This window comes from Parus major, chromosome 3, assembly GCF_001522545.3.
Source record: "Parus major isolate Abel chromosome 3, Parus_major1.1, whole genome shotgun sequence".
NCBI lineage: Eukaryota > Metazoa > Chordata > Aves > Passeriformes > Paridae > Parus > Parus major.
The window spans coordinates 63,029-90,673 of NC_031770.1; the positions used below are offsets into that span (position 1 = coordinate 63,029).

Consider the following 27,645-nt stretch of genomic DNA (forward strand, 5'->3'; position numbering starts at 1 on the left):
TTGAGAATGATAGCAGTGAAAGTTTAATTTGAAATTACTAATCAAAACTGCACATTTATCTTATAAACATAAAGAGATAAAAAAAAACTAATCAAGGAGCATCTGCAATTTCCCAACAGAGACTACAGAAGACTGCAAGTCAGCTGTGACAAGAATGATAACAGGACCATGCTTTTATTTTCTTTATTTTACCCTTAAAAAGATATCCTTTCATATTTTGGTATACTACACACATTGATGATGGTGTTTCTGTGATGTTACAAAACTCCACTTTCTTCTCATCCCTCTGGGAACAAATTCATTCATATCATTTCACCACAATGCAGCTTTATGAAGAGCAGAAAGACCAGAGGCACAGCACTTTGTTGGGACTAATATATACTCAGATATACAGATGTTGTCCACATCCAAAGCTAGCTCAGAGGAAGTGTGACAAAGAGGATATTCATAAGAGACAACACAATAATTCAGTGTCAGAGAACCCAGTCAGAGATGGTATTTGATTCATTTATTCTTAAAATTTTTGGTGATCCAAGATCCAAGCAAGCACTTGTAGCTCTGGAAGTATATGTAGCTTTCCAGCAGTTCTGATATGTCTCCCATAAATATGGGATACTGTATTTGTGGTAAGCAGCTGGGCAGCAGGGCTATGGAAAGAAGTGGCTCAGAAAGGACAGCTGGGGCAGAAATGAGGCATCTTGAGACCCAGCCACATGCCTAAGTCTGCAGCTGAATCCTGACATACAGTGGGAAGGACTGAGATCTGCAAAAGGTTTTTATCCTTTTTTCGCCAAGACTATTCCTTGAGTTCCTCTCACCTTTGCCTCTCAGAAATGTATATTAGCTGCCCAGAGACATGTAACTCCGCTTTTTGGTGGGACTAGGGTGCCTAAGCTTCTAAGGCACTTTTGAAGACCCCATCCACAGCCTAAAAATACATAGGAGCATTAATTGAGATTAATATAATAGACATGCAAATTTAAAAGAAAAAAACTCTTCTCAACTCTTCTACAAGCCTTTTCATCAAAGAGCAGAGTTGGCAGAAAATCCCAGAGTCTGTGACATTTTAACTAAAAGTCGAAACAGATTAACATAGTCATTCCTGTGCTTTGACAGCAGAAACTCCTACCACCTCCTGGGCATCCAAATTTTACAGTACACCTATACTTACTAAGTTTTGCATGTGAAAAAAAGGTGCAAAGGAAATTCATTAAAGGGTATCACATTTTGTGAAGTGGAATTGTAATTTACTCATATTTTAAGAAATATATTTTGTTCTTCATGTAGGCCAGTAAAACCTACATTGTATATCCATCAGTGAAAATAAGCAAGATGAAATATGGAACAGAAAAGTTTATGCTAAAGGCTGTTAAAGAAATTACCCAATGTTCAAAAATTTGAAATATATTTATTTTGCCTCAGTATGATCCAAGACATCTACTGCCTCCCTTTCTGATCTCTGCTGCCCCTTCAAACCATATTTGAGAGAACTACTGTGCAATCATAAAAAGGTCAACAGACTAAGTTTCATTCAGCTGATCCCTTTGTTGCATTTTTTTCCTGTAATCAATTCTACCAGATAACAACACTCAGACTGGCCTCTTCTGGAAACACATTTTTCACAATATATATTTCAGAACTTTTACTCCTGAAAACTGTACTCTTTTCACTCACTCAATTTCTGTGGATATAGCTATGGATATTTCTAATTCCTCAGTCCCACACTCCGACAGACTCTGTTTTCAGTCTTTTCTCTGACTACCCCGTGGAATCTTGGTTCACTGCAAAAGCTGAAGGCTCAACCAAATGCTTCATTCTGGTTTGCTGACATGGTGAAATTTCCAAAGCTAATGCACAGGATACAAATAGCACAACAGGAATAACAAAATGAGAAGAACAGGTAATGGAATACAAACAGCACCAGGAGTTAGACTCTGTTGCACCTTTATAAATAGCATAATGTATAAAAAGATTTTTGAGAATTTAATGGAACTAAAAACACCCAAGTTCCTTTGTGTCAGTTTCATGACAGACACAAAGGTCTAATAACTATGTCTGGCTTTCTGCAGATGAAAACCAATTGTGATTATATGTAACATGTTAGAACAGGTACACTAATCATTCATGACATGAGAAGTTCATCACAACAACATCAATTGATCATAGCTGAAGAAAAATCAGTCTGTTTCTAGATTGAAGTAGCCTTTGTTAATATTGGCAAAAGGAAAAGGTTGGAACCACTGACTCTTAAAATTGCCTCTACTCCTTTTCTGACTTCCAAGATGTGGCAAAATACAGATCTATCTAGATGAACTGTCATGTTTAGCTGATGACATTTGGTCTGCAAAATATTTCAAAGGATGAACCCACAAGTTCTGGAGTAAGGAATAGCCTACCAATCTCTGTTAGCAGACCTCTGATATAGAAATTTTAAAAAATGGAATGATCTGTTTCTATCAGGCACCTTGTTACCACCTTTCACAAGTATGACTATATAGGTGATGGTGCACATTTGCCATGACTGCCAGATAGCTTTAAACAGTGCTTTTAATTTCTTTTAGCAATATGCTATTTGTTCCCTGCATTAAATGGCACTTGCTCTCATGGCTGTGGCATTTGCAAAATGCCATACATATAACTAGAGGCTGCAGGAATCATGCTTAGAAATGGACAGCAGCTAATGTTGCTCAGCGATGTCAAAGATTACTTCATAGACTGAGGTGGGAGAGCAGGTAATATTTCCACAAATCTACTTTTGGATAAAAATCCTATTGGTAATACTTGGTGGTGCTGCAAATGAAACATTCTGTCATTGCTCAATTCAGAATAAAAGCATTTCAAGCTCAATAAGCAAACATTCACTCCATTCACAGGTCAGGGCAGCTCCACTTACACATTTCTAAATGGTTCATCTTTGGTGCACTAAAACCTACAGAACACCAAGGGTATTTTTCTTCCCTAGAGGGCTTCTGTAGGAGCTGTGTAAGAGTGGGATTCAACTGGTTCCTTCATTTTTGTGTCTTTGTTACTGCTGATCTCTGCATTTTGAAGTCCAGTCATACTATTTTTGTTACCATCCATGAAATCTTCTGCCATCTCTGTGTTCTGCTTGTGGCATTGACAGAAGTCACTGGAGCTCTCTAGAATGTTGATGCAAAATTTGATAACCAGTGCTAGCCAGGCCATCCCAAAGAGGATCCACAGAGAGATTACATTCTTGTACCAGCTTGGATAGGTGCGATCTGGGTTCATCCCTACAACAGAATCACCCAAAACATTTCTACATTGGATCAAGAGTGCCTCAAATGAGACATTACATGCAAAGCAAAGATAGTTGAAATATCATTTAATATTAGTGATTTCTACATAAAACACAAGTACGCCATCTACTTAGCATGTAGTAAGAGATATTGTATGTTTCATGATGTGTCAGTAACAGCCTAGTAGTCCTTAGGAACTGCAAATACCACTCATAAGAAAGAAAAAAATTCCCAAATTATATCTATGTCAGAGTAAAATTACTCACTTTCAAGCACACAGTTTAGTTTCTCTACTTACCACTCAGCACCACAATATTCTATTAGCATGTAACAGAGGTTCCTGCAGGCAGAGGGGTAAGCAGGTTTTATGTACCACTGTACGTATCTTGTTAAACCAGATATAAGCAAGAGAGTCTCTGAGACTGGGAGAAAAGAGGCCTAAGTAGTCCTAAAACCTCCAAGAACAACCAAACCTTGGAAGACAGTTTGAAATTATCACCAGCCTTCACAGCCACAGAGGCACACTCTGCAGGATCATGGACACCTTGGTGCCCATTAGGACTGCCAGATCCTTTTCTGCAGATACTTCATAGTAGGTCAGGGATTCCTACCAGCTCTGTAGCACACTAGTGGTTCCCCAGCATGACTATCACTTGAATCTTATTTTTGAGGCATAAACCACACATACAGGATTGTAAGGCAAAATTGTTTAGCCTCTACATACCACAACTGACATATTCAATTATTCCCATACCAAACCTAGTGTATCTGTGGCAGTATTCCACTTACAAATGTATTACACAGGTGAAAGCACCCCGGAAGAGGAAGGAATACCAAATGCATTACCAGAAACTGAGAGAAGTAAAGCTGCAGTAGCACAGAGTTCAGCATAATCTGCAAAATCAGTACAGAAAAATGCTGAGCTGACCCAGCTTTTGTCAAACTCCATCTGCCTACCCTTCCCCAAGCTAACTTTATTTCTAACTTATTTATGTGTGCCTACACAAGCTCTAATCATAACTTTGATGCATTACAGACAAGTCCTAAAATTACTACCACTAAGTTGTCTAAGCATCAAAAAAGTGCTATGAAGAAAATAGCAAATCCGTAACAAGATGTTTTACTCTTTCAGTCTCCCAGGAAATCAAGGCTGCATGTGTTTCTATAATCAGTTTGTTTTTAATGAGAAAGTCTTTATCAGAAAGGTGTGTCCTGCATATCAGCAAATGCAGTGGGTATGAATCCAATCCCATTTCCTCCAGGAAAGGGTTTTGGCATCTAAAACCAGGTAGCGCCTGACAGTCTGTACCTAAGTGACTTAAGCTGCCTTTTAGAATGCAGTTATGTAGGGTTTTGACAGAAGAAACAGTCCCTGTCTGTTAATGATGATGCAGAGGGGCTTAAAACTAATGCCTGTTGATGGCAATGGAGTGTAATAAGTGTGCCTCAGCAACTACTGTGATTAAAGCATAGCACTCCTGCCTAGTGGTGTAGTCATTCAAGGCACAGGCCATTTCAATCCCACAGAATGATTGGGAAACAATGTCTTTGTTCTTCTACAGGTGGCGTTGCTATGGCAGAAATCACATCTTTTCCAACCTGTTGAATGCCCACAACAACATACTGATCATCAGTTCTGGGGATTACTACTGGTGCCAAACTGCCAAGAGGGGAGTTTTGTATGTCATGGATTTGCTGTTCAGTAGGTGAAAGCAATGAAATGTGAGCTACTCACCAATCACATAGTCTCCAAACCCTATAGTGCTGAGGGTAATGAAGGAATAGTAGAAGCCTTCTTCATAAGACCAGCCTTCTTTGTCAGAGAATAACAAGGGAGGTAGCAGGAGGAACAATAACAAGCCAGTTACCAGTGCACAGGTCTTCATCAGGAAGGAAGCCTTATTCTAGTAAAACAGGAAGGGGAAAAAAAAACCCCAAAGATTGTTATAAGCAGTGCAACAAGGAAAGTCCAGCTTGGTTTCCAGTTGGAAATGATGATGATATGATCATGGACTCCACAAATGCATATGAACACTCATTGAATTCCACTACAATGGTGTGTCTGTCCCACATATGTGCTGTTTTTAGCTGGGATGGTTATTTTCTTCCCCTTAGTAGGGGGCTGTGCTTTAAATTTGTGTTGAAAACTGTTGGTAATACAGAGGTGTTTCTATTGATGCTGACTAGTGCCTGCACAGTGGGAAGGCCTTTTCAGCTTCTCATCCCACCCTACCAGTGGCTAGGCCAGGGGTACACAGGAATTTGGGACGGGACACAGCCAGGACAGCTGAGCCCATATAACCAAAGGGATATTCCATACCATATGGCATCATTCTCAGCGTATAGAGTTGGGGAAGAAGGAAGCAGGGAATGTTCAGAGTGATGGAGTTTATCTTCCCAAGCAAGTGTTATGCATGATGGAGTCTTGCTTTCCTGGGAATGGCTGAACACCTGCCTGCTAATGGAAAGCGGTGAACAAATTCCCTTTTTTGTTTTGCTTGTGTGCACAGCTTTTGCTTTACTTATTAAACTCTTTACCTCAACACATGAATTCTTAACTCTTCTGATTCTCTTCCCCATCCCTCTGGGAAGGGATGAGTAATTGCGTAGTGCTTAGCTGAGGTTAAACTTCAAATCTGGCATCACCTTCACAAGTCCTAAATTCATGCCAGTTTAAAGCCTGTTCCACAAATGTTCCCATGTAACTTTCACATGCAATTCTATCTAAAACTGATGATAAACTGACCAGATAGTCTAGGACTGTGCATTGCTCACATGTTTTATCACTACTGCTACTGTAGGGGAAGTCATTCATCACCGAATTTCCTTCAATTAATGAACAACCTTATCTGACATCTCATAGGGCTGTCATAAACTAAATTTATTTGCTTCCAGTTATTCCTGAGTATTATTGCCTTTTTGGTCAAATAGTCAGCCAGGCTGTTCCTTTTAGTCATAGGATCTCAAATACCAGACAATGTCCTCTGTCTGTTTTTTTTCTTTGAGATATGCCTGTCCATACTGCTTACCTGCCAGTGAAATACCTCCTCTAGGCGATGAGCACAATGCTGAACCCCAAGCAGCATCAGCTGCCCAATTTCATTCAGGAGCACAAGGTTCAAGGGGATCCCAAAAAGTGCAAACACGATGCAGAAGATTCGCCCAACTGCAGTGCTGGGGCTCAGGTTTCCATAGCCTAGACAGGAAGGAACAAAGCATTAAATCCAAAATATTTACTGCTTACCCCTTCCCCCTGGAGGCGTGTCACTGTTGGACATTAAACAAAGAGCGTGGATTCAATGCAACAGGCAGAGAGTAGATCATCAGAAGGGTTTATTTCTGAACTTTTCATCTTCTTTATAGGGTGTTACAATACAGGTTTAACATGGTTGGTAAAGGGAACACCACCTCTCTTGTCCCATTGGTGGAACAAGAGAAAACACACTCAGCACAGCTGTACAGAATTGTTTTGAGAAAATGAAGTTATTTACAAAACTGGTCCTCGAGAGAAATGTTCTCAAGATACTTTCCCTTGGGGACAGATCAGCCACTGACAGGCTGGAAGCTCTCTAAGACTCAGAAAATTAGGTCCACAGAGGGGTGAACCTCCATCTTCTACAGAAGCTAGGTGAGAAGGTCACTGCTCTAAAAGGACCTTTTTTATAAATAACTGTAAGTTACATGCATTGTTTATCACATCCTATTGCAGGCTGGAAAATAGCATTTCTTTCCCTGCCAATTTTGCTTAGTCCCTTTTCCATTTATCAGTGAATTTCCTCTCCCCTACCTACCGCCCGGGCTGGGATCTGACGTAAATGCAAACTTCTGTTTAGTTCAATTTCTGTAAGCATTGTTGGCATGGGCTTTGCTGGTAAATGATGCTACATGGCTGTCAGATGGTCTCTGAATCACAACAATAGTGTTTTAATTATAACACCCTTTTCTACCTTTGTCCCACAGGACTAGTGAACTTAACACTGCTTCCTTGCTTATAGTCTTTTGCACCACAAGTTCCAAATATACCTTAAATTGTCAAAATTATTGTCTAGAGTCAATATACCCAGAGAAATTATATTTAACCTATGTAAAATACTTCAATTTCAGACCTAAAGAAAAAAAAGTGTTTTAAATTTTGCTTCTTTCTTCTAGTCATAGAAAGTGATCTAATAAAAAGTCCTGCCTTGCAATCACTGCTTTGCTTGTATCCTCAGATCATTCTGGCTTCAAAATCACTCATCTTCATTTCCCGCACATTCTTTATAAAACATCCCATAAATTTTCAGACTTGCACTTGTAATTTCCAGTTCTTTCTGCCATAAGAAAGTCAGATTTAACTAGGGTATATTTCACAGGATGCTTAAAATGACAGAAGAACTAACATACACCACAAGCATTTCAACAGTGTCTTAGCCAGTCAGAGACCTATGGCCTTGACTACATTCCAAAATCACCTTTGCTCATTAGAGGTTGGTGTACAGCCACATCTTTTACCACAGAGATTATCTTTTTGCTACAGATAATGCTATCTCCTCCCAGCGTTGCCCAACCATCTGCACAGTAAGCACAGAGGCACTCCTTCCACTGCTGTCTTGCTACCCTGCTTTTGGGTGCTGTAGCCTCAAGGCAAGTGAGCAGTGCACAGTAGGGAGAGGCCTCAGGGTTGGGCTCTGTATCCCAGATAAATCAGAGTACAAACATCTGTGGTTAACTCGAGACTCCCACTTCTTCACTAACTTCTGTCACATGCCAGCTGCAATAAGCCACTGACTGATGACACTGAAATGTGTGCAGCTATGAGCTGGTGATATCTACACACTCTGTGCCAAGCTTTTGCAAACAAAAATCTCTCCCCATGGACAACTCCACAGTTAGTTGTGAATATGTGCCAGCAAACAACACCCAGAGAAAGATTTGGGGGCAAACTATTCCTAAGTATGTACCCCCACATATTCCAAATTTTATTATATGGAGGACATCCCCTACAGTAATTTTAGGCACACAGTATGCCCCCAATGGAACCCCAAAAGCCTGTCCCTGGGAAGGTGGAGAGCATCTCACAGAAAGAATGGGATGCTGTTATGTAACTACATGTTTTGAAATACAGTCAAACAGAAGGGGCTAAAGTAAGACCATGCCATTGCTACTTCTGCTTTGCTTGTGAGCAGTTTGCAATGTTAATGCACAATGATTGCTAATTTCTGCCATCTTTCACCATTTCTAAACTAACAGGTATGGTAAATGAGACATATAGGCAAGTACATCTGGTAGATGACCCCTTCTAAGCAAATTATAGAAACGTGTCTGGTGTGATGCATTTCAAGCTGGCTGTGACATTTCAGTGGATTAGTTCCACTTTTCTATTCTGACTTGGGAAAGTGCTGGGGGGCATTTACTGTAGAGCTGGAGGCTGATGATGAGTCATATACATTTATGGCCAGTTATTCCCAAGGTGGTTTCCCCCCAACCCTTTCCCTTTCTTTTCCTTCTATATCAAGTTTTAAAATTGTGTACTGTCTTGAGCAGTCCTTTTAACCACAGATTTCTAAGTTTCTCTGCAGAAAAACATAAGAGAAGAAAGGCCAATGCTCTCTGGTCTCTGTGAAGCACAGCAGCCTTCAGAATTGTGGGGATGTCACATAGTGTTGGATGGCAGAGCACCTAAACTTAACTTTCATGTTACAATTAATTTAGAATGGCAAGTTGATTGATATAGGAAGGTCTAATGTGCACTATAAACCCAGCCCTCCAAACACCAGATCTACTTTGCATTTGATTTCTCTGGCTCCTTTTTCCCTTGGACTAAGCAGCTTGATAAAATTTTCTGAAGACTTGGTACACAGTTGCTGTACATATGCCAACAAAAGCCATGTCCCACCAGCTTTTTGTACAGGATACAAAGTATAATCAAATAGAATAGGAGGCCTTATATTATGCAAAATGGCCAGAAATTGATTCCTGTCTGGTTACATCCACTTTGCACTAGACAAGGAGATACCAAACTAATTGTATATAAGCCTCAACGGTTATAAAACTCAAGCAGGAATGGGAAAATAGGATTTACCCTCTTCAGTATTAACAGGTGTCTTAAACCGTCATTAGCTACATATTAGAAAATCTGAACCAGATTCAGAAACTAAAACCACACTGCCAGTTGTCATATCCCTCATGCTGCTTGGATGTCACCTAGTACATGTCTGAGCAAAGAGACACTGAGAAATGATCACTAAAAACTGCAGAGACATCAAAGTGTGTTTCCACTGAATCAGCTGGATTAAGTGCATGTATAGCTCCTCTTATTTAGAAATAAGGTGTAATGTAAGTTAAGCTTCTTTGGAAGAAACAAAACAAATAGTTTTATTTCTAAATGCTCATAACCACGTGCTTTAACTCATGTGCTGCGGTTGCACATATTAAGGAATTCAGGATATTTTCCTGCTTTCCCATTACATTCCTGTCCATAGGGGATTCAGGAGCTCTGTAGACTTGTTAAGATGAGACTTATTAGTAAAAGATCATTTAATTCATAAGACAACATTTTCAGTGTCCTCAGTTAACTGAGGCAGCTGCAACTTCCTGCTTATCACAATGAGAGGTTTGTTCTCACTGTCCAGACATAAAAGAGTATTTTCATCAAAAAGTGCTTAGAATAAAAATTATATATCATAGGCTGAAAAAAAATCTGAAAATTTACCAAAAAATTTCATCTGCAGAGAAAATACAGCATAAAACCAAATCTCCCCCAAAAAATGTGTTTGAGTGCTAAAACCACCGATAAACCTACCGGTTGGAGAAGCAACTCTTCTTGTTCTATTAGATCTTTTCTCCTACCTGATAGTACACAAGCCATCACTTCCTACAGACATGGTCTAATTCCAAATGTACAGACTGCTCTTGTTGACAGTATTTAGCTTTGAATAACCAGGAATTCATCTAAGCCTGGGGGCCAGGTATCCACCATGCAGTTCACTGAGGGGTGTCAATGTCAGAATTACTTTAATTTGCATTACACATTTAAATATTTATAAAAACTCTGCTCAGCAGTTGGGGTGATGTCCAGTGAGCCACATTTCTGTTTTCCCAGGCACTGGAGGAAATTAAATCCTTAAGCCATCCAGCTCCTCCCACAACTAGCTTGTCCTCTAACACTTTTCAGGAAATCTAAACTTTTCTTTCCCTTGTGTTCTTTACAAGTAATCTGGATGTTTTAATCCAGTGGAAATGAAAGGTTTTTCTCATGAAAAATTTAAATGTTTCATTGAGGGAAAAAAAAATAAAATATGAAAATTCACTTTAGATAGAAAAGACATCTTTGTGTAATTCAAAGTGGAAAAACCATAAACATACCTCCTGATCCCTCACACACAGCCTTATGGTAATAACCTTTGTCTGTTTCCTGAAAATGAGAGCATGGCCCAAGCTTAACTGGCAGGTGACCCTGACAAAGTGCTCAGTAGCCTGTTCTGATCTCATAGCTGACTTCTTTAAGCAGACAGTTGCACTGGAGACCTCCTGAGGTACCAGGAAGCCTGAATTACCCTATAATCTTACAAGCATTAGGATTTTCAGAGGTCATTTGGCACCATTTACATTCACCTGAAGATCAGCAAGTCAGGGGTTCCTATCCTCCCTCATACTTCAAATGATTCCATAACCAAATAAAACATGTTAACATGCTAATGGCTTCTCAACCTTCTTGTGAGATTTCACATTATACCCACCAAGTCTGCACTAAGTTCAAGAACACTTAACAGCTGGACACAGCTAAGGACACCTGGCATAGTGACCTGGAAGTCATAGTTATTCCAAATTCATCCATAGAGGGAAGATGCTACAGGCATGGAGCTTCTACATAAGGGACACAAGCTCCAAGCAGCCACACTGCTTACACTGGCATTTCAGCTTTATGATTAGAACAAACCAAACATTTGAAGAATTTGATTTTAAACCTACTGGTGGTAGAATCTCAGGAACTGCATCTTATATAGGGAAGCTCACTGGGACCCTGGCAGGCTGAATCAGGGAAGTTATTAACAGTTTTAGCTCTATGAAGTTCCAGATGAGAGTAAAATTTGGTTACAGATTCCTTCAGCGAGTGAAAAAAAATGTTCCAGATGAGTCCTGCAGTCTTTGATTAGTGCTGTGCATACACTGAAAGCTGTATAGTGGGCTTAGTCTCAGCTGGGTGAGATGGCATGCAGTTGGGAAAGCAGACCACATATCCAGTGCTCAGGAGATAGCTCAAAGGAAGCTGCTAGCTTAGATAGCTGGATAGCTGATATCCTGCTCCTAGGATGCTGGATAGCTCAAAGAGTGGCTGTCCCCAAACCCACCTCCCATGGATCACTATGCCACATCCTACTTGGCCAATCCTGTAAAAAAGCTCTGCCAGCTGTCACAGGGCAGGGAAAAAAAATCAACACATCAACAGTGGCAGTTTTGCAACAGAGAACTCCCCTACACAGGAGGTTCCTGAGGTTTACAGAGGATTCAAATATGAAAGAATAAGCTGTTATTTTGTATTTTAACCACTTTGACACATCAAGTTAGTTTAACTGAATTCCCTGATATATTGTCAGGAAGCAATGGGCAGGAACCCGACCATTTTTCAGGAGCTCCACCAGACCCTGGGCAGTACTGCAGAGGGTCAGAGTCTTCACAAAACTCTTGCTGACACAAAGCTTTACTCTACCAGGATTTCATAGCCCTGAACTTGTTACTGTTTAATTCCCTGCACTGGAATCCTCTGTGGCAACTACTAAATATCTTTAACAATGTGGTTAATACCATTACTCACTGAGTAATGAATAGTCTGATCCATGCCTCTGTTGTTACCTCCCAGTCTTTGTGGTATTGCTTTTAGGAGCTATGTACTGTGCTAACCAGAGAACAAGGCGGCAGCATCTCCCTTCCTTTCTTCATGGTGAGATGGTTTACTTGTCCCATCTTATATTTAAAGAAGGGCCCTGGAAATTCACACATCTGCATTCTGGTGGCTGTGCCACCTGAAAACGGTAATACAGCACTAGGCAATGGCATCCATCCACCCAATATTAGGTGGGACATTCAGGCTTAGAGAGGACAATACTTCTTTCTCTCTTAGGCTTGCACAGACGAGTCAGCCTCATCACTGACTACAGAAAGAGTGTTTCCCTAGCACTTTCTCTGAAATTACACCACCCTGTGGTTGTTTGACTTCAGGAACTTTGATCTTGTGCCCCACTCTGAACTTGCTTTGACCTCTGCCCTGTTAGTCCAAATTAAGTAGGAGAAGAGTAAACACAGAAAGGAGAGGCCTGGTGTCAGCAAGGGATAAAGAAGTCTGACAGATAAAACCAGCAGCAAGTTAGCTTCTCTTTCTTTAATCATGTTTAGTACTACAACTCTATGGAAACTCTGAAGATGACCCTTCAAGCCATTGGAGAAAGGGCTCTCATGGAAAAACCTGCAGAAAATGAGGTAACATATAAAAACTAGCATAATATATGTCAAAGATAGCAATGAGGAAAGCACAGAAGTGTAACAGTGGGGAGAAGGAATCAGCAGGTGGCCAGGGTTTCCCACCATTCAAAATATGAGATTTGCCAAAAACTACATAGGCTTCAGGCCGCTTCTTTAAACAAGATATTTTAGTTCATACATATCTGTTCTTTAAACATTTGTGACTGAGGCAGCAACTATGTCCAGCCTGCAGGTTAGAACTCACTTTGTTTTTAAGCAAAGTTCACATGCTGCTTTTAATCACTAGTAGTGAAAATAGATGAGGCTTCTTCAATGGAAGAAGGATACCGTGCAGAAGATGCTGCAACAGGAGACATGGGAATTTAAACCTTGTCAGTGGAGAAAGAAACTAATGCCCCTCGGTTGGTATTAATGGGGAAAGAAGTTAACTTCCCTTCCTGTATCCCAGTGAGAAAGTGTTCTGGTAAGAACTTGAGAAATATACCTAGCCTTCTTAGGAGGGCTAAAGCACCTAAAGTAGAATACAGAAACTGGCAGAACAGAAAGAGCATCTCAAAGGGAAGGAAGTGATGAAGGTAAAAGTGATAGTGGTTTTGGTAGTGCTGGCAGACTAAGGACAAGAGTCATAAAGATGTTACTTTGCATAAGAAGCCATCAATGCATGGCTAGTATCAATTGCAAAGAAAAAATGTGGAAGAGACAAACAGGCCAAAGGACTTGCAGCAGCTGGAACACATGGAATCGAGGCCATGTATATTTTTCAAAATCTTTATGTATCTCTAAATTCCTGAGATTCTTTCTTCTGCATTATCATCTTAACTCTACCCTTCCTGAACTCATTTGCCAGAGTGCCTTGGGTTTTAACTCCTATCGGCTAATGCTGTGCAGCTGGACATAATTTCATTGGTTCCATAATCAGCCTGAGATGAACCCTTCCTTGCCAGGTAAGAACACCAAAACCTCTTCAAATCCTCAAGAACCCTTCTCAATTGTCATTTATCTTATTGCCATACCTTGTACATAAAATTTCCCATTGTGAATCATCCCTTTGAACTTCATTGAGTTCTTTGGAAAGGGGCTTGTCTCTTTACTCGACATCATCAATTATCCTTCCCAGTTACACTGTGGTGATGCTTACCACATCCTCAGTGATGCTGAACCCCTCATTATCTCAAGAACTTGCACAATAAAGAGAGATTATGATAACAGACTCAGGGTAAGGATCTGTGAAACCATTTTTAGTTTTCTCTTCAAAATCTGTAGTTTGTATAAAAAACAATATATTGCTATCAACAGAGTGTTATGACAATAATCTGTATGCAACTAACAATTTAACTTGAAAAAGCAGAATAAAAGGTCCAGTCATCTGAAGTTTTCTCCACAGAAGTGGCTTGTATGGATCCTCAAATCCACAATTGAAAAATTATTAACAAGTCTCTAGAGTCATAGCAGCAGCTTTAAAATTATGAGATAAAGCGCTGTAAGATTTGGTTGTTTTCAGTTGCCTCTGCTGTCAACTCAATTGTGTCATACCCTGTCCTGTCCTCCTCCCTCTACAGCCATCAGGGCAAGGAGTTTACTTAAAAAAAGAGGGGAGAAGGGCAGGGCTGGGAAGAGTAGCTTAGCCTCTACTTTTAGTAGAAGAGCAGAAATGCTTAGTCTAGACGTCTACCAACATCACAACATCCCCTTATATTTTAACATGATAAAATTTATTCTTCCTGAGTATCATTAAGTTAAATTTGCCATGGTGAAACAGTCACTCTGATGGCTTAGAAACTCATCAGGATTCACTAGTGAGGCAAGCAAAGCAGCTCCGAGCAGATGCTGCTTTGTACCAAATTCTGGAAGGAACTGACCAGGCTCCGCTGGAAACCCACAGCCTGTGTAATCCTGTCTAATAAGCCTCTACTGCCATCATCAGGTGCAACCCTTGCCTGGTAGTGCAACACACTGAAAGATCGCTCCCAACCTGAACAATGCATGTGCAAAACAGCAGGGCAGAAAGATATACTGAGTCACAGGAAGATGACACACCACCACCTACTCAGCTCCACCCCCACAGGAAACCCACAAACCCTCTCTTTCCTTGAGCTCATTCTTGGGGGTGTAGTGTTCTGAAGCCAATGTATCTTCAAAACCAATCAGAAATCAAAAGAAGGTTCCATTCAGGTACAAAAAGAAAATACTTGAATTAAAAATATACTTAAAATTGAAGAGAGCTAACAAATCAAGAAACCCATGAGGGATTTTTGATGCTCAACAACTATTTCTCCACATACTTTCCCCTCCATTTTTTTTTTTTTTTTTAAATACTGGGTCACACCATAAGAAAAAAGACATCTGGGCAAATTATTAATGGTTTTGGGGACAGGGGACACGAACTGACAATAATTAACGGCATCTTCCTTAACTAGCTCTCTACCTAGTACATTTTATTTTTTCCATTTTCTCTCCCCAACTTATTTTCATAATTCCTTCGTGGCTTTGCATTATCCATTTGCTGAAACCTGAGTCAACTGAATTGTGATGTTTATCCAGCTATTTAACTTTCACTTGAACAAGCAGGTCCTTATCTAATACAGGTAGTAATAAGGAGGAATAATTTATAAATATAGTCTCTGAAGATGCAATAGCCAGTATTAAGAATTTTCCAAAATCATTCCTGTTCTTGTGATAGGAAAAGCCCATTTCAATGCACAATTCACCTCAGACCTCTCAGAGTGCACAGGATTTGGGAAAGTCCAGGCAGTGCAGCACCACGAAGTTCAGGCCCCAGAAGCCATGTAACTTAGTAGGAATATGTCCTGAACTAATTATCCCTGTGTCTGATCAGTTAGAGATCTTTACTGCACAGGCACTGAAAAAGCACTCCTAGGCTAGGTTCATGGGTGCTTCCCTACCTGTCTACTGCAAGCTCCAGGGAACCAAATGGGGCTGGAGGAGCATCTGAGTACAAGTCCTCATTCCCACTCTTTTCCCACCTCTGAGGTGGCCCTGTAAGCAGGGAATTCTTACCAATGGTTGTTATTGCAGAGATGGAGAAGAAGAAAGACCCACTGTAGTCCCACCTGCCCAGGCTAGTGGTGTTTCCCTGGAGGGTTATGCCACTCTTGTACGCTTGGATGACACCCTGCAAAGAGACAATAACATGAGATCCCACAGACCCCTTTAAGGCAAGTTCATGTGACTGGCATTTCCACCTCTGGCTGGTAAAACCCCAAACTACAACCACTTCTGATTCTGCTGTTTCCTTTTTAGTAGAGGATACCTTGTACCTTAGAGACCAAAGGGCTGCAAGGTCAGAAAAGCCAAAAGCCAGCATATTGCTTCTAAGAAAAGGGCATCTACAGCAATAAAAGAAAGTTGCACATGCACATGGTAGATTATATAGATAAATGTGGAAGAAATTGGAGGGCAAGATCTAACTAGAGAAGGCTAGACAGACAATAATTAAGACTGCCTTATGACATATTCATTAGGAAAATGAAATGTTTCCAGATGGGATGTTCCAATGGCCAAAGTTCCAGAGCAGCAAGTATACATGCACTTGTAAATAAGAGATCCCTTGCAGGGGACCCCCCTGGTTTGGGGAGGAATGTATCTGGTGTGTTATAGGAGACCGAGACTACTCAGGTTGGCCAATATATCCCCGCACTGGGACTACAAATGTGAATTAACACATCCGATTAACATGATGCCCAATGCTGTTCAATTGTCCTTGGAAAGACTTAGAAGTCTCTAGCCAAAGTGTGTAACAGTGCCCACATCTAACTATACTTTCCCATGCCAACAAAATTAATGACCAAACACTATTCAGCACGGACACTAAACATTTCACACTTCACTTGACAGTTGATTATCTTTGAATGCAAAGTGTAACCAAGAATACATAAAATTCATCATCTCTGAAAAGATACATCTCATCAGATTAGTATCTGATGCAGATACTAAATAATATTGTCCCTATCCTAATATTAAAGACTACTGATAAAACCTTTCACTGCAGATAATAGAAGAAATCACACTCAGATTTTATCAGTTTTTTGTTTTGTCAAAAAAGTTGCAGTTTATACATCCACCAAACAAACTGGCACGTTGAGCCTGCAAAGCAAAGAAACTTTGTCCCGTTTTACTGATGTAATGTGCTCTACATACTTTATATAATATTATAGAAGGCTGTGAATTAAAAAACTGTTTCCAGGATCCCAAGCAGCAGCTTAACTACAAGGATCATTATTCTTTTCTCTAGAGCCACTAATTCTCACACTAAGACCAAGGAACAGCTCAACAATCAACACATTTTCCTAAGCAATAAACACTGCTTGATAGTGCATTCTCAGAAATAGCTTGATTTATTCATAACTGAAAGCAACTTAAACACCTCAGAGTCACATAATAATCTATTAATTCTAAATTATGAGACAGAGCAGAAAGCCTGTGCTCTGAGAAGGGCAACACATGTTGTATTGCATTTTGCTTCCTTCTGTGAATTGTTGCTGTAATGTGAGGCAACTCAAAAAAAAAATTTGTATATAGTTTTAGTGACATAAAAGAACCAAGCCCTTCTTCCCTTCATCATGCAACTACCACTGGAAAAAAAAAAAAAAAAAAAAAAAAAAAAAGAGAGAGAAAAAGGTTGCCTCAAGAAGCCACCAGAAGGACTTGTTTTGAACAGTTGTGTGTAATTCCCCCACTCACAGTTTTTCTTCTAGGTCTGGTGTCTTGCATAGAGGTTTGTCAGGTTACATGGGGTGCAGGCTGACAACACTTGACCTTTGGTTTAAGAGGTATAAGAAAGTGTAAGAAACTCTGCAGACAGTGGCCTAGACAGGAATGACGTGTACATGAACATAAAATAACTTCCCAAAGTCAGTCAAATGGCAAGAGAGACACTGGAAAATTACACAGATGACCTATTTTTTCCCCCTTCAGAAACAAACAGTTACATTTGAAAAAAAAACCTTGATGCTTTCCTCAAAATTTCCTTCTGTAAACTGTGATCTCTGCAGTCTTAGTAGCTTCTTAGTTAGTCTTGAACACATATATACCTGCTGGAACAGCAACAGTCCAGTTCTTAGATAAATGTATGATAAGCGGGATGAGAGATACCTGAAAAACTCAAACATGCAGCATGTTGTCCATTCTCCTGCCTGGTGTCCTGCTGATACAGGCTCAGCAGTTGTATCAGATGGCAATATCACCATCAAGTTTTTAAAACCAGAAACACTTAAGAACCAGAGAGGATTGCAAGAACCTGCAGCACAATTGGCCCAAATAAATGGAAAAACCTTCATGCAGAAAAGGGAAACAAAGAGCCTGCAAAAGACATCATGTGAGAAGCAAGCAGCAGTAACCAAGACATTAAACGTTTAATTTCACATCTTTGCACCACTTCTGTTCTGCCTGGTTTAGAAACAAGAGGCTGAGCAGTTGTGAGCACTCATGCCAGCTTTGCAGTGACAACAACTCAGCATCTCAGGGTCACTGTTAACTTTCCCCAAGTAGTGATGCTACTGTCAGGAAGCACAGATGTGTCTTGAGGATCTGCCAACAGGCCATAGCACTTGTCCTCAACGGCACAGTGACCTGTACTGCTGTCAGAAATACCACACAATCATTATCCTATAGCAAAGAGCAATCCCTAAGCTTGCAGCATGCTAGCTGTTTTCTGTTTCTGGTACTGAGGCACTTGGTATGTTTGCTGAGGTCTCCAAGTCCCTTCATCAATAAGTCTCTAAGCATTTCTTTGTTAAATCTTTTTATCAAACACCCAGATAACATTATTAACCGTTAGGCCCACCCACATGTTGAAGCCAGCCCAATGGGGACCATTGAATATTCATGCAAATCAAAGCCACTTGAATAAAGGAACACTCCCAGAAAAAAATATCAAGTTCATTATTGTTAGGAAGAAAGGGCTACTGATGTCAGCCTTAAAAGGGAAGAAGCACAGTAGTTGGCTTTTGCTTTTGTTTTCTTAAAGTAAAAAATGTTTTATTATACTATCTAGAATCAACCTTTGACATAGCAACAATGATGACAGAAAACTAAAGATTGACTCTCCTGAGAGTGGTAGAACTAATGGAGCTTGCCTTCCTGCAGATGTGCCCATGGGGGCGGATTCATGACAGAGAAATCCATAGAGGGCTATTAATGCACAGAAATTACTTCTGGCACAGGAAGTCATTGGATTGCAAACTCCTGAAGACTGACTGAGGATTCAGAGAGCTATGAGTGAATACTCTCCTTAATTTACTATATTCCTTTAGTCTTTTGCTTTTGGCTATTGTTATTTTTCATAGAAAAATTAAAATAATAATTTTAGAGAGAACACAGGAAAAAACCCAGCTGATGAACACTAGCAGACCAGCTGAATTGTCCCTGCTTTTTCCATTGAAGAGATGTTGATATGTCTCTGCTACTGATTTTCAAATAAATTCAAAGTATATTTTAGCCTGTAGGTTTAAGAGGTACTAAAAAGAGAGTCACATGTTGCATCCTAAGTGCTTCATTTCCTTAGCAAGCCTTTTTGAGAACCAGAAACTTTTATTTATGATTACTTTGAGATGAAATCCTAGGGGTTTTTCTTTTTCTCTTAATTAGTCTGGTGATTTGTACAGTGTCAGCCTCAAAACCTAATGCATTAAAAAGCACTAGTAGAAGCAGCAACTTAAATCCAGTATTCAAAAGCAGTCATCTGCCTGATCTAAGACCCCAGTCAATACCATCAACTGCTCAAACCCAAAAAATACTGAACTTGCAGGGCTTGGGCTTGATATTTTTGGAACTTTAAAGGTCATGTGCAATTCAAAAAGCAGAAAGGAAACAGGTGGTTAAAATAATTGTAAACAAACAGAACGCAATGGTTCTTTGGCTTCTACTGACAGACAAGCTGTAGAACATAAAAACATTGTTTCACTTCTCTGCACTTCATTCCCCTTCTCTGAAGTGATAATTTACAGTTCACAGTGACTACTGTTGTGTCACTGTGAACTGTAAATTCACAGTGACTGTATTGTGTCACTAAGTGTCATCTTTAGCTGACAATAATTTTAAACTACAGATAAAATTTTGTGGGAATTACTGTAGCTCCTATAGGATTTAAAAATTGAGATTTTAATTTCTTAAACCTTCACAGGTCAATGAAACTTCATTTGCAGGTTGCCACATTTTCTCATCAACTATGCTGTTCTGGTTTCTGACCACACAAGTAGGCTTTACATAGTGCTACTTAATATTGCCATGGCTGGTAATTAGAACACCAGCATGATGTCCACTCCAATAGGTCTATTTGAAATGTAGATGCCTGTCCTGTTACCTTTGTGACAAAAACATGCCTCAGAATAGTCAAATTGGGCTTCCAGCTCCACCTTTCTCAAGTATAAGCTCTGAAGTTTCAGTTAGGAAAGTCATAAGCTAATGCTTGCAAATGCAAACTCTATGTTAGATTACATCCCAGTACAAAAGCCTGCCTTGTGCATATTTCTGCAAGGAATTTCCTCCTTGAATTCAAGCTAACTGGTAACCCTGTGAGGGAACTGTGGATTTCTGTTGACTCCCTCATCACACTATTTTTGATGGCAACACTCCTTTCTTTCCTTGTCATTTACCATCAGTTGCTGGTCCTTTATGTAGCAACATACAAACACAATGGTATCACAGTTTCCTTTTTGAGTCAAAAAAAAAGACTAAAAAAATTAAATCACTCCTACGGTTTGAATTTTAACCCTTCACAGCTTTGGGGCTGCAGTTCCACAGATGACTGATAATAAGTCAATCACCCATACTGGAGTTCTACACAGCTTTGCAGCAATAAACCCAAAGTAGTTATTACAGTCGTACCAGAAAAATTAAACCATACACTTTGAATTACACTCAAAAGTTCTGTTCATATTGTCTAGCTAAAAAGCAACTCCAAAACAAATACCAAACTATCAAAACCCAGCCCCAACAATTACAGTTTGGTTCCAAATTAACATTTGAGTACTGCATCTTCTTCCCCACAAAACATAGGTTTATTCTTTTGTATTTGCTGCTGAACCACTCTATCCTTCAGCTATACCCATAAGTCTCATTTACCATGTTTGCTGTGTTATCAGCTCTGCGCAACTCCCAGCTATCTCAGCTTACACCCTTCCTCCCTACCATGATTGTCATCACATGAGGGCCCCTCCACCACCAGTCTTCTGATCACCAAGTACTGCTAAAGGAAGGACCATTATTATTTAATCTGAATTCCTTGACACCAACTAAAAATTCCATCTCTCACCTCTGCACTGAGTCACGACAACATGTGACTAGGATACAGTTTTCAAAAGCATTTAAAATCAACAGCAAAGAAAGAATGAATGTGTATATGTAAACTGATGCACTATATTCTTTGCAATCTCTTTCTTCAGAACACTATGCTTCTCTTTCCTCACATAATCTTTACAGCAAAAAATAAGCTTTATATAAATTAGACTGATTTTAATCTGCCTGCCCTCCCCAAAATGAGCAAGTTAAGCAAAAATGACAAAAGCAAAGCCCCAAAAGATTATGACCCTACCAAATATATCCATGAGCATTCATGTTTTTTGGTTTTTTTTCTGGAGAAAACCATCAAAGAAAGAGTCATAAAAATGACTTTTTTATAAGCTGCAGTTCCTGTCACTGCTGTTGTCCTCTGTTTCTGAACTCTGGCATTCTGCCAAGAGGTCATAGTAATCTTGACCTTTAAAGGTAATCACCTTACCTTTAAAGGCAAAAGCAGTATTTACTAAGTGTACTTGAAAGCAGTTCTCCAGGAAAGCAAAAATGGACTGGTGTAAGAATCTTTATTCCAAAATTTAGCTGAATTTTACATGTTCATATACAAAAATCAACTTTTCCAGGGCAAACATGTCCTCCTGAAAAAGTTTTGCCTCATTTCAGACACTTTTCCACACCTCTGCAACATATAAAAGAGGAAAAAAAGGTGTTTAAAAATGCACCAAGCTACCATTTAGATTAATGGAAAACAACTCACAAACTTTGCGCACTGGAAATTCTGTGCAATGTTGGCATATAACCATTCATTTATGCCTCACAGAATAACAGCTGTAAATCAGAAGAAAATTATTAACATTAACCTTGGTCTCAGATTGCAAGAACAAAGGTCAATTTCCCAATAATTGACAAATAGATTATTAATCACACCTTTCCCAGCCATGAGCTCTGATCTTGTCTTTGTCTGGAGAGAAAACACACATGAATTCTGCCTTAAAGAAATGGAACAAAATACAAAAAAATTAAAAATCCAGTTGGATTCTTTTGAATTCATAGTGTTGGGGTTTTTCTAACTTTATACCACTTGAATAACCTGAGAGTTGATCAAGTAACTGCTCCCTCATCTCCCCAGCAATGTTTGCTAGTGTAATTGGCAGTAGTTCCTCAAAAACCAAAGGAACCCTGAGAGCAAAAGCACTTTTACTTTGCAGCTGAGTCTGCAGTACAGTTTCAAGAATTCATCTAGACTTACCAATAGGAAAGGAGCATGTAGTCTGGCACAGTAATGCTGCAACCAACGCTACCGTAAGTCACTAGTACTTTTTCTGAAAATTAAGCTTCTATATCAAAGAAGAATCTGTGGCATGATTCATGAGATAAAGGGTTGCTGAAGGCCAGTTACTTCCCAAACCCCAATAAGAACAGTTACTCAACAGCTGGGCTGCCACAGAAATAGGCAGAGCCTGTTGAAAAAAGTTCAAAGAAGCTGCCTGTATAATTTAGAGAACACAGAAAGGTTGCATTGTATTATCCTTGTAAAACTGAGATTTCTTTCCCTAGTTGTTTTCCTTTAAATAGCATTAAAAAAGATAAACTATGAAGAACAAGTACATATAAGAATAACTCACATCTTCAAACAACTGATAAGAATTAGCATTTCTCTTTTTAGAAGGCATCCCTACTCTTTAGCTATTCACAACTGCTAGTTGTGAGTCTCAAACCTTCTGGTAGGACAGGTTATTGAGACACTCACCACTCAATGCCAGCTGGCTACACTCCTTTGTTACTTCCCACCAAGCCTGACTAGCTGTAACTGGAAATTTGATAATACCAAAAGTATCTCTTTAGGCACAGGTATGATATAATAGGCCGCTATGTTTTTTCCCTTGCCTTTCTCTTTTTGAACAAAGGTACTAGACACTACCAGAAGACCTAGGGCTGAGTCAACTAACCAGGAAGAGGTCATCAGTATGTCTTCGTGTCACCTTTCAAGAAGCCTAATATAGTGCCAGCCTTCTAGAATAATGATTTTACCTTCAACAACTTCTGTCAAACATAAGGTAGAAGATGGTATTATTAGCACAGAATGCACATACTTGGTAAGGCCCCCACAGCTCTTTTAATACACAGGTCTGGAAAATGATGAACTGGCTGCAACTTAAGCAAAGTAGTAGTACATTTTGATAAGCATGAAGCTGAAAGGAACAATTACACGGGATCAACCCTATTACATCTGAGACAAGTTAATTTGACCAAATTGGGTTCTATATAGATATTACAGCTCCACAATACCAGGAGCCATTGCTGTTCCTTAAAAACCCTCACCACTGGCAGGATATCTCTGATGCTCACCTCTTCCTGTTGCATCATCTGAGTGGAAGATTATTTTAGTAAACTGTGTTTGCAGGGTTTTATTTCCTGACAGCTGCCACAATTCTCTGCTGGTTCAATGTCAGTACAAGCCAAGGTATTGATGAGGATCTTCCAGTCACGTGGGATCTCATTGCTCTTGTAAACATCTCCTCAAACTCTATGTACATCTAGCTGTTGACTCTGGAGATAACAGTATCTAGATCCACCTGCAGCCATTTAGTTTATAACCTGCCCTTTAGCATTAGTTCTTTTTTACTATACCTTGAATTTTTTTAGGCCAAAAAAAAAAAAAATAGCTCAGCTTTCATTTTCTCATTTATGAAAGCAACTGCATTTAAACAGCATTATATAGCTACAATAGAAAACCAATAGAACAACACAGTAAATACAGGAAACATCTGTACTACGTATATAACACAAAATGTTTCTATGAAACAAAAAAGGAAAGATAGCATGAAACAGATGTCACTGTAATACGGTAACACACAAAAAGTGCTGTTCCAAGCTTGGCCCTACAGCAAATCATCTGATTAAAGAGACACTGGCAAGAGACACAACAGCTGAGTGCCTGTAACCACTGAAAATTATTCAGGAAAAGAAATGAGTTTGGAGATCAGCTGGACCAGAGCTACATACACATTCACACTAGGCAGTAAAACTGAGGCACTTTTGCACTAGAAATTATTCACAACCAAAGGTGCTCCAAACTCCTAAAGGTCAGAAAGGGCTTCAGCCCCAAGAAATATGCCAATACAGAAAGTGTCCTTTTTGTGTGCACCCTCACTTTCTGGACACCTCAGAATCTAGAACCAACATAATTTTTGCCTTGACATAGATTTTTCTCCCCAGCTGAGTCCAGCTGCTTTTCTTCATTGTATTGAAAGTACATCACCTGCAATCTGTCTTATCATTGCATCTGCTGCCATGTTCTGCAAGTCTTGTCATTGGGAACTTCCTTTGATGTGATCTCAACACCCAGTAATTCTAGCATGTAAAGACCACCACATAATGATAATAATAGGCCAGATATTTCCCTCTTTGCATGTTCCCTAGTGGCTCAATGGCCTGCTCTCAGTCTTGTTCCCGACCAGCATGTGTGTTCATTCAGACTGTATACAATGGCAGAACAATATCCTGGGGTTAGATGGGTCAACAAAGTCAAGCTTGTGTTCCTTAAGTAAACACCACTGGGTGCACTGTAGAGAGACTTGTGGCCACAGTGCCTCCATTGTGCCCTATGTGAGTGTATAGACACATGACCACACATTGTTTATTTGCTTACATGTAAAGCATTTGCACGTGCTACTTTCAGCTACTCAGGAAATGTGGAACTGCTCCTGCAGAGGAAAAGCTGGCCAATCCCTCTAGGCAGGAGAGCCACAACAAAATCCAGCTACAGGAAGCAGGGGCCCACCACCACAGATGTGACATGCTTTCTAACATGCTCTTCTCCACTGCTGTTTTTGTTGCTGGTCTGCTATTTTCACCTTCTTTTGTTCTTTCCTTTGTTAACTAGAAGACTGCTTCTTCCTTGGAAAGGACCTGAGTCACAGAAAATACTGAATGGTAATTCACTGGTCTAGCTACTCCAGCATGGTTTTTTTGCTTTGCTTCCCTCCTGCCCATCCTCACTCCATGCTCTCCTGCTAGCTCCTCAAAGCTGGAGCTCTGTTGCCCTTCCATCTGCACTGTTGGAACAGTGGATTTCCACACTCCATTGGTAACTAGGAACTAAGAGATAAACAGGTTGTAAAATTACATTTGTACATTGCTCAGCAAACTAGGATTTTATTTCATATTGGCCCCTATACACTTAAAATAAACACAGTTTAGGATTATCTGGAATTAAAGAGCTATAAGAAAACAATGAGGAATTGCGAGTAATGTCAAGGCAATTAAGATTCACATGCTGCTTTACGTTTTCACAAACACTCTTTGTATGTCTTAATAAGCAAATAATCAGTTGTGTATCTAGAATACACGTTTCTGATCTGAAGAGAGCCGGCAATGACATTGCCTGATAACCTATGTGCAATGTACTGCATTAACAATTTACTGCACAGAAAAACTTCTCTTTTTGAGCACACCTAGAGAATGCCAGTGATTGTTGCATAGGGAATTAGAAAAGAGTATAGGAAAGCATCAGTTCTGTGGATTTTTAAAGATTAATTTCTCAATGTTAAAGTTATTTTGAATAACACACAAAGCCATTCAAACTCAGAGTATGGTTTCTCAGAGCATGAAGGCATAAACAGACACTACATAAAATGAAACAAAGCTTATTTGTAACTTCCCATCAAGGGCTTGCTCAGTCACAATTAAGTACTCACACTGCATATTCTAACAGCCTCTGGTCTAAAGGGATTTGAGTAGATGTTCTATTCCCCTATTCCAGGGGTATCAAGAATGAGTGGAGGTCATGCTGCAGTAAAATAAATTGACAGAATGACATTTCTACCTATTTAGTTGTAATTCTATTCTCTCCACTACTAGTACCTCATTACCATCATTCACCAAGCCCTTGCAACCCTTGGGCAAATGTCATACAGCTCACTACATAATGCTCACTACACAATGGGCCAGTGCTAAATGAAGCTTAGCTAAGATTCAGCTTTATGAAATGCCAGACTGGTCTTCTCTGCTATATTTCTCACTTCTGTTTAAATTCCACCACCACTAGCACAACACACAACATAAATAATAAAAGTGGGTACTATAGTAGCTTACAAAGGTCCAGATTTGATCACTGTATGCATATGATCACTGTACTACTGACTGCCAACAGAGAATAAATCATCTAGAAAGCCAAAGGATGAGAGCAAGACATAGGGCATCAGCATAATTTTGTCTGCCAGAGCCTTGCTGAAATACCCAACACAATTACCCTATTTGATGGCTTCTGTATTTTCATCTCTGCTGGAGAGGGGAAGAAAAACAACAACAACAACGTATATATCCAAGCTTCTTTTAGATTCCTTGAACTGTGGTGACCAGCTGCTATGGTTTCAGTCACCATCATACACTGCTTTTACAAACAAACACCCACCGAACAAATCAACCCCAAGTTCTCGTTGTGTTTAGCAACATCTACTTGAAGCAGACACACAAAAGCAAGGAGTACATACTCCAGCACCTACTGAAATCAAAGGGTTTGGGTAAATCCTCAAGACACTTTAATATTATAGGTTTTTCTCTTTCAGGCAAAAGCTGGGCAAAGAGACAAGCCATTTATGTCACTTTGCTCGTATCTGTATCATAAAAATGCAACCATCTGTACCTTAGTAAGACTGCATTTGTTGTTGCTTTACATTTTGCAATGATCCTGCAAATATCTTCAGCAGCATTTTCAAGGATAACTTAAGAGACCTAAGGGCTTCCTATTTCCCTTTAAATAACAAGTAGAAGATGGAAGAAGTTTGACACTAGTACAAACATCAACTAAATTTACCACAACAAGGTCATCCCATTAGAATTTACCACGTGCAAGACGTCACAGACTATAACTCGTGCTTCGTAAATGCAAGACCAAACCTAAACCATCTGTAATTAACCGTAGGTAATTGTCACGTAAGGGGACGCTCCGCCACGCCTGCCTTCGGTCAGGACCGCGGCTCTTCCAAATCCGCGAACGCCGCAGCTCGTGGGACGGCAGCGGAGAACGATAGCATGTCTCTATCAGTAGAGAGCACAGGCGGCCGCAGCTCGGAGTGCGGCGCTGAGGGCCCGCACTCCCGGAAAGCTCCCACGCCGTGGGCGGCTTCTTAGAAACAGATGATGCGTGCGCATACACTTACACAGGGAAAAAGTTTAGAGATTTTTGTTGGTTTTTTTTTAAAGTTACTCTCGGACTGGAGGCGCGTTTGGTGCCGGTGCCACTGCCGCCCCGCTCTCCTTCCCCGGGCAGGAGGCAGCACCTACCCCGCAGAACCTGCCCCGCAGAACCAGCACGTGCTCAGCTCCACTCGGTCGCCGCGCCTGGGCTCACCTCGATGAGCCGCTGCAGGGCGGGCCCCTGCAGACAGGTGTGGTTGGTCAGCAGCTCCCAGTGCTCCCGGAGGAGGTGCTGGGCCGCCTGCACCTCGGCCGGCCGCTCCAGCGCCTGCAGCACGGCGGCGCCCAGTCCCAGGTAGCCTACGTATGCCGCCAGCAGCACCGGCACTCCCCAGCGCCGCCGCTGCCGCGCCGCCACCATAGGTCCCGCTACCACCGCGGCCGCCCCCGGCGCTGAAGAAGCGGCTCGGCCTAGAGCGGGAGCGCGATCCCCCGCGGGAGGAGAGCACCGCCGGCCCGGCAGTGCGCCCAG

General features: G+C 40.4%; 1 protein-coding gene across 1 annotated transcript; it reads right to left on the minus strand.

Annotated features, from left to right (window-relative positions):
* On the minus strand, positions 1-27,645 carry KCNK17 (potassium two pore domain channel subfamily K member 17). Its single transcript, XM_015623045.3, has 5 exons — positions 27,328-27,645; positions 15,738-15,852; positions 6,290-6,456; positions 4,996-5,164; positions 1-3,254 (listed from the first exon to the last, which is right to left on the minus strand). Exons 1-5 carry the CDS (start codon positions 27,532-27,534, stop codon positions 2,959-2,961), a joined length of 954 nt encoding a protein of 317 aa, XP_015478531.1. The 5' UTR covers positions 27,535-27,645; the 3' UTR covers positions 1-2,958.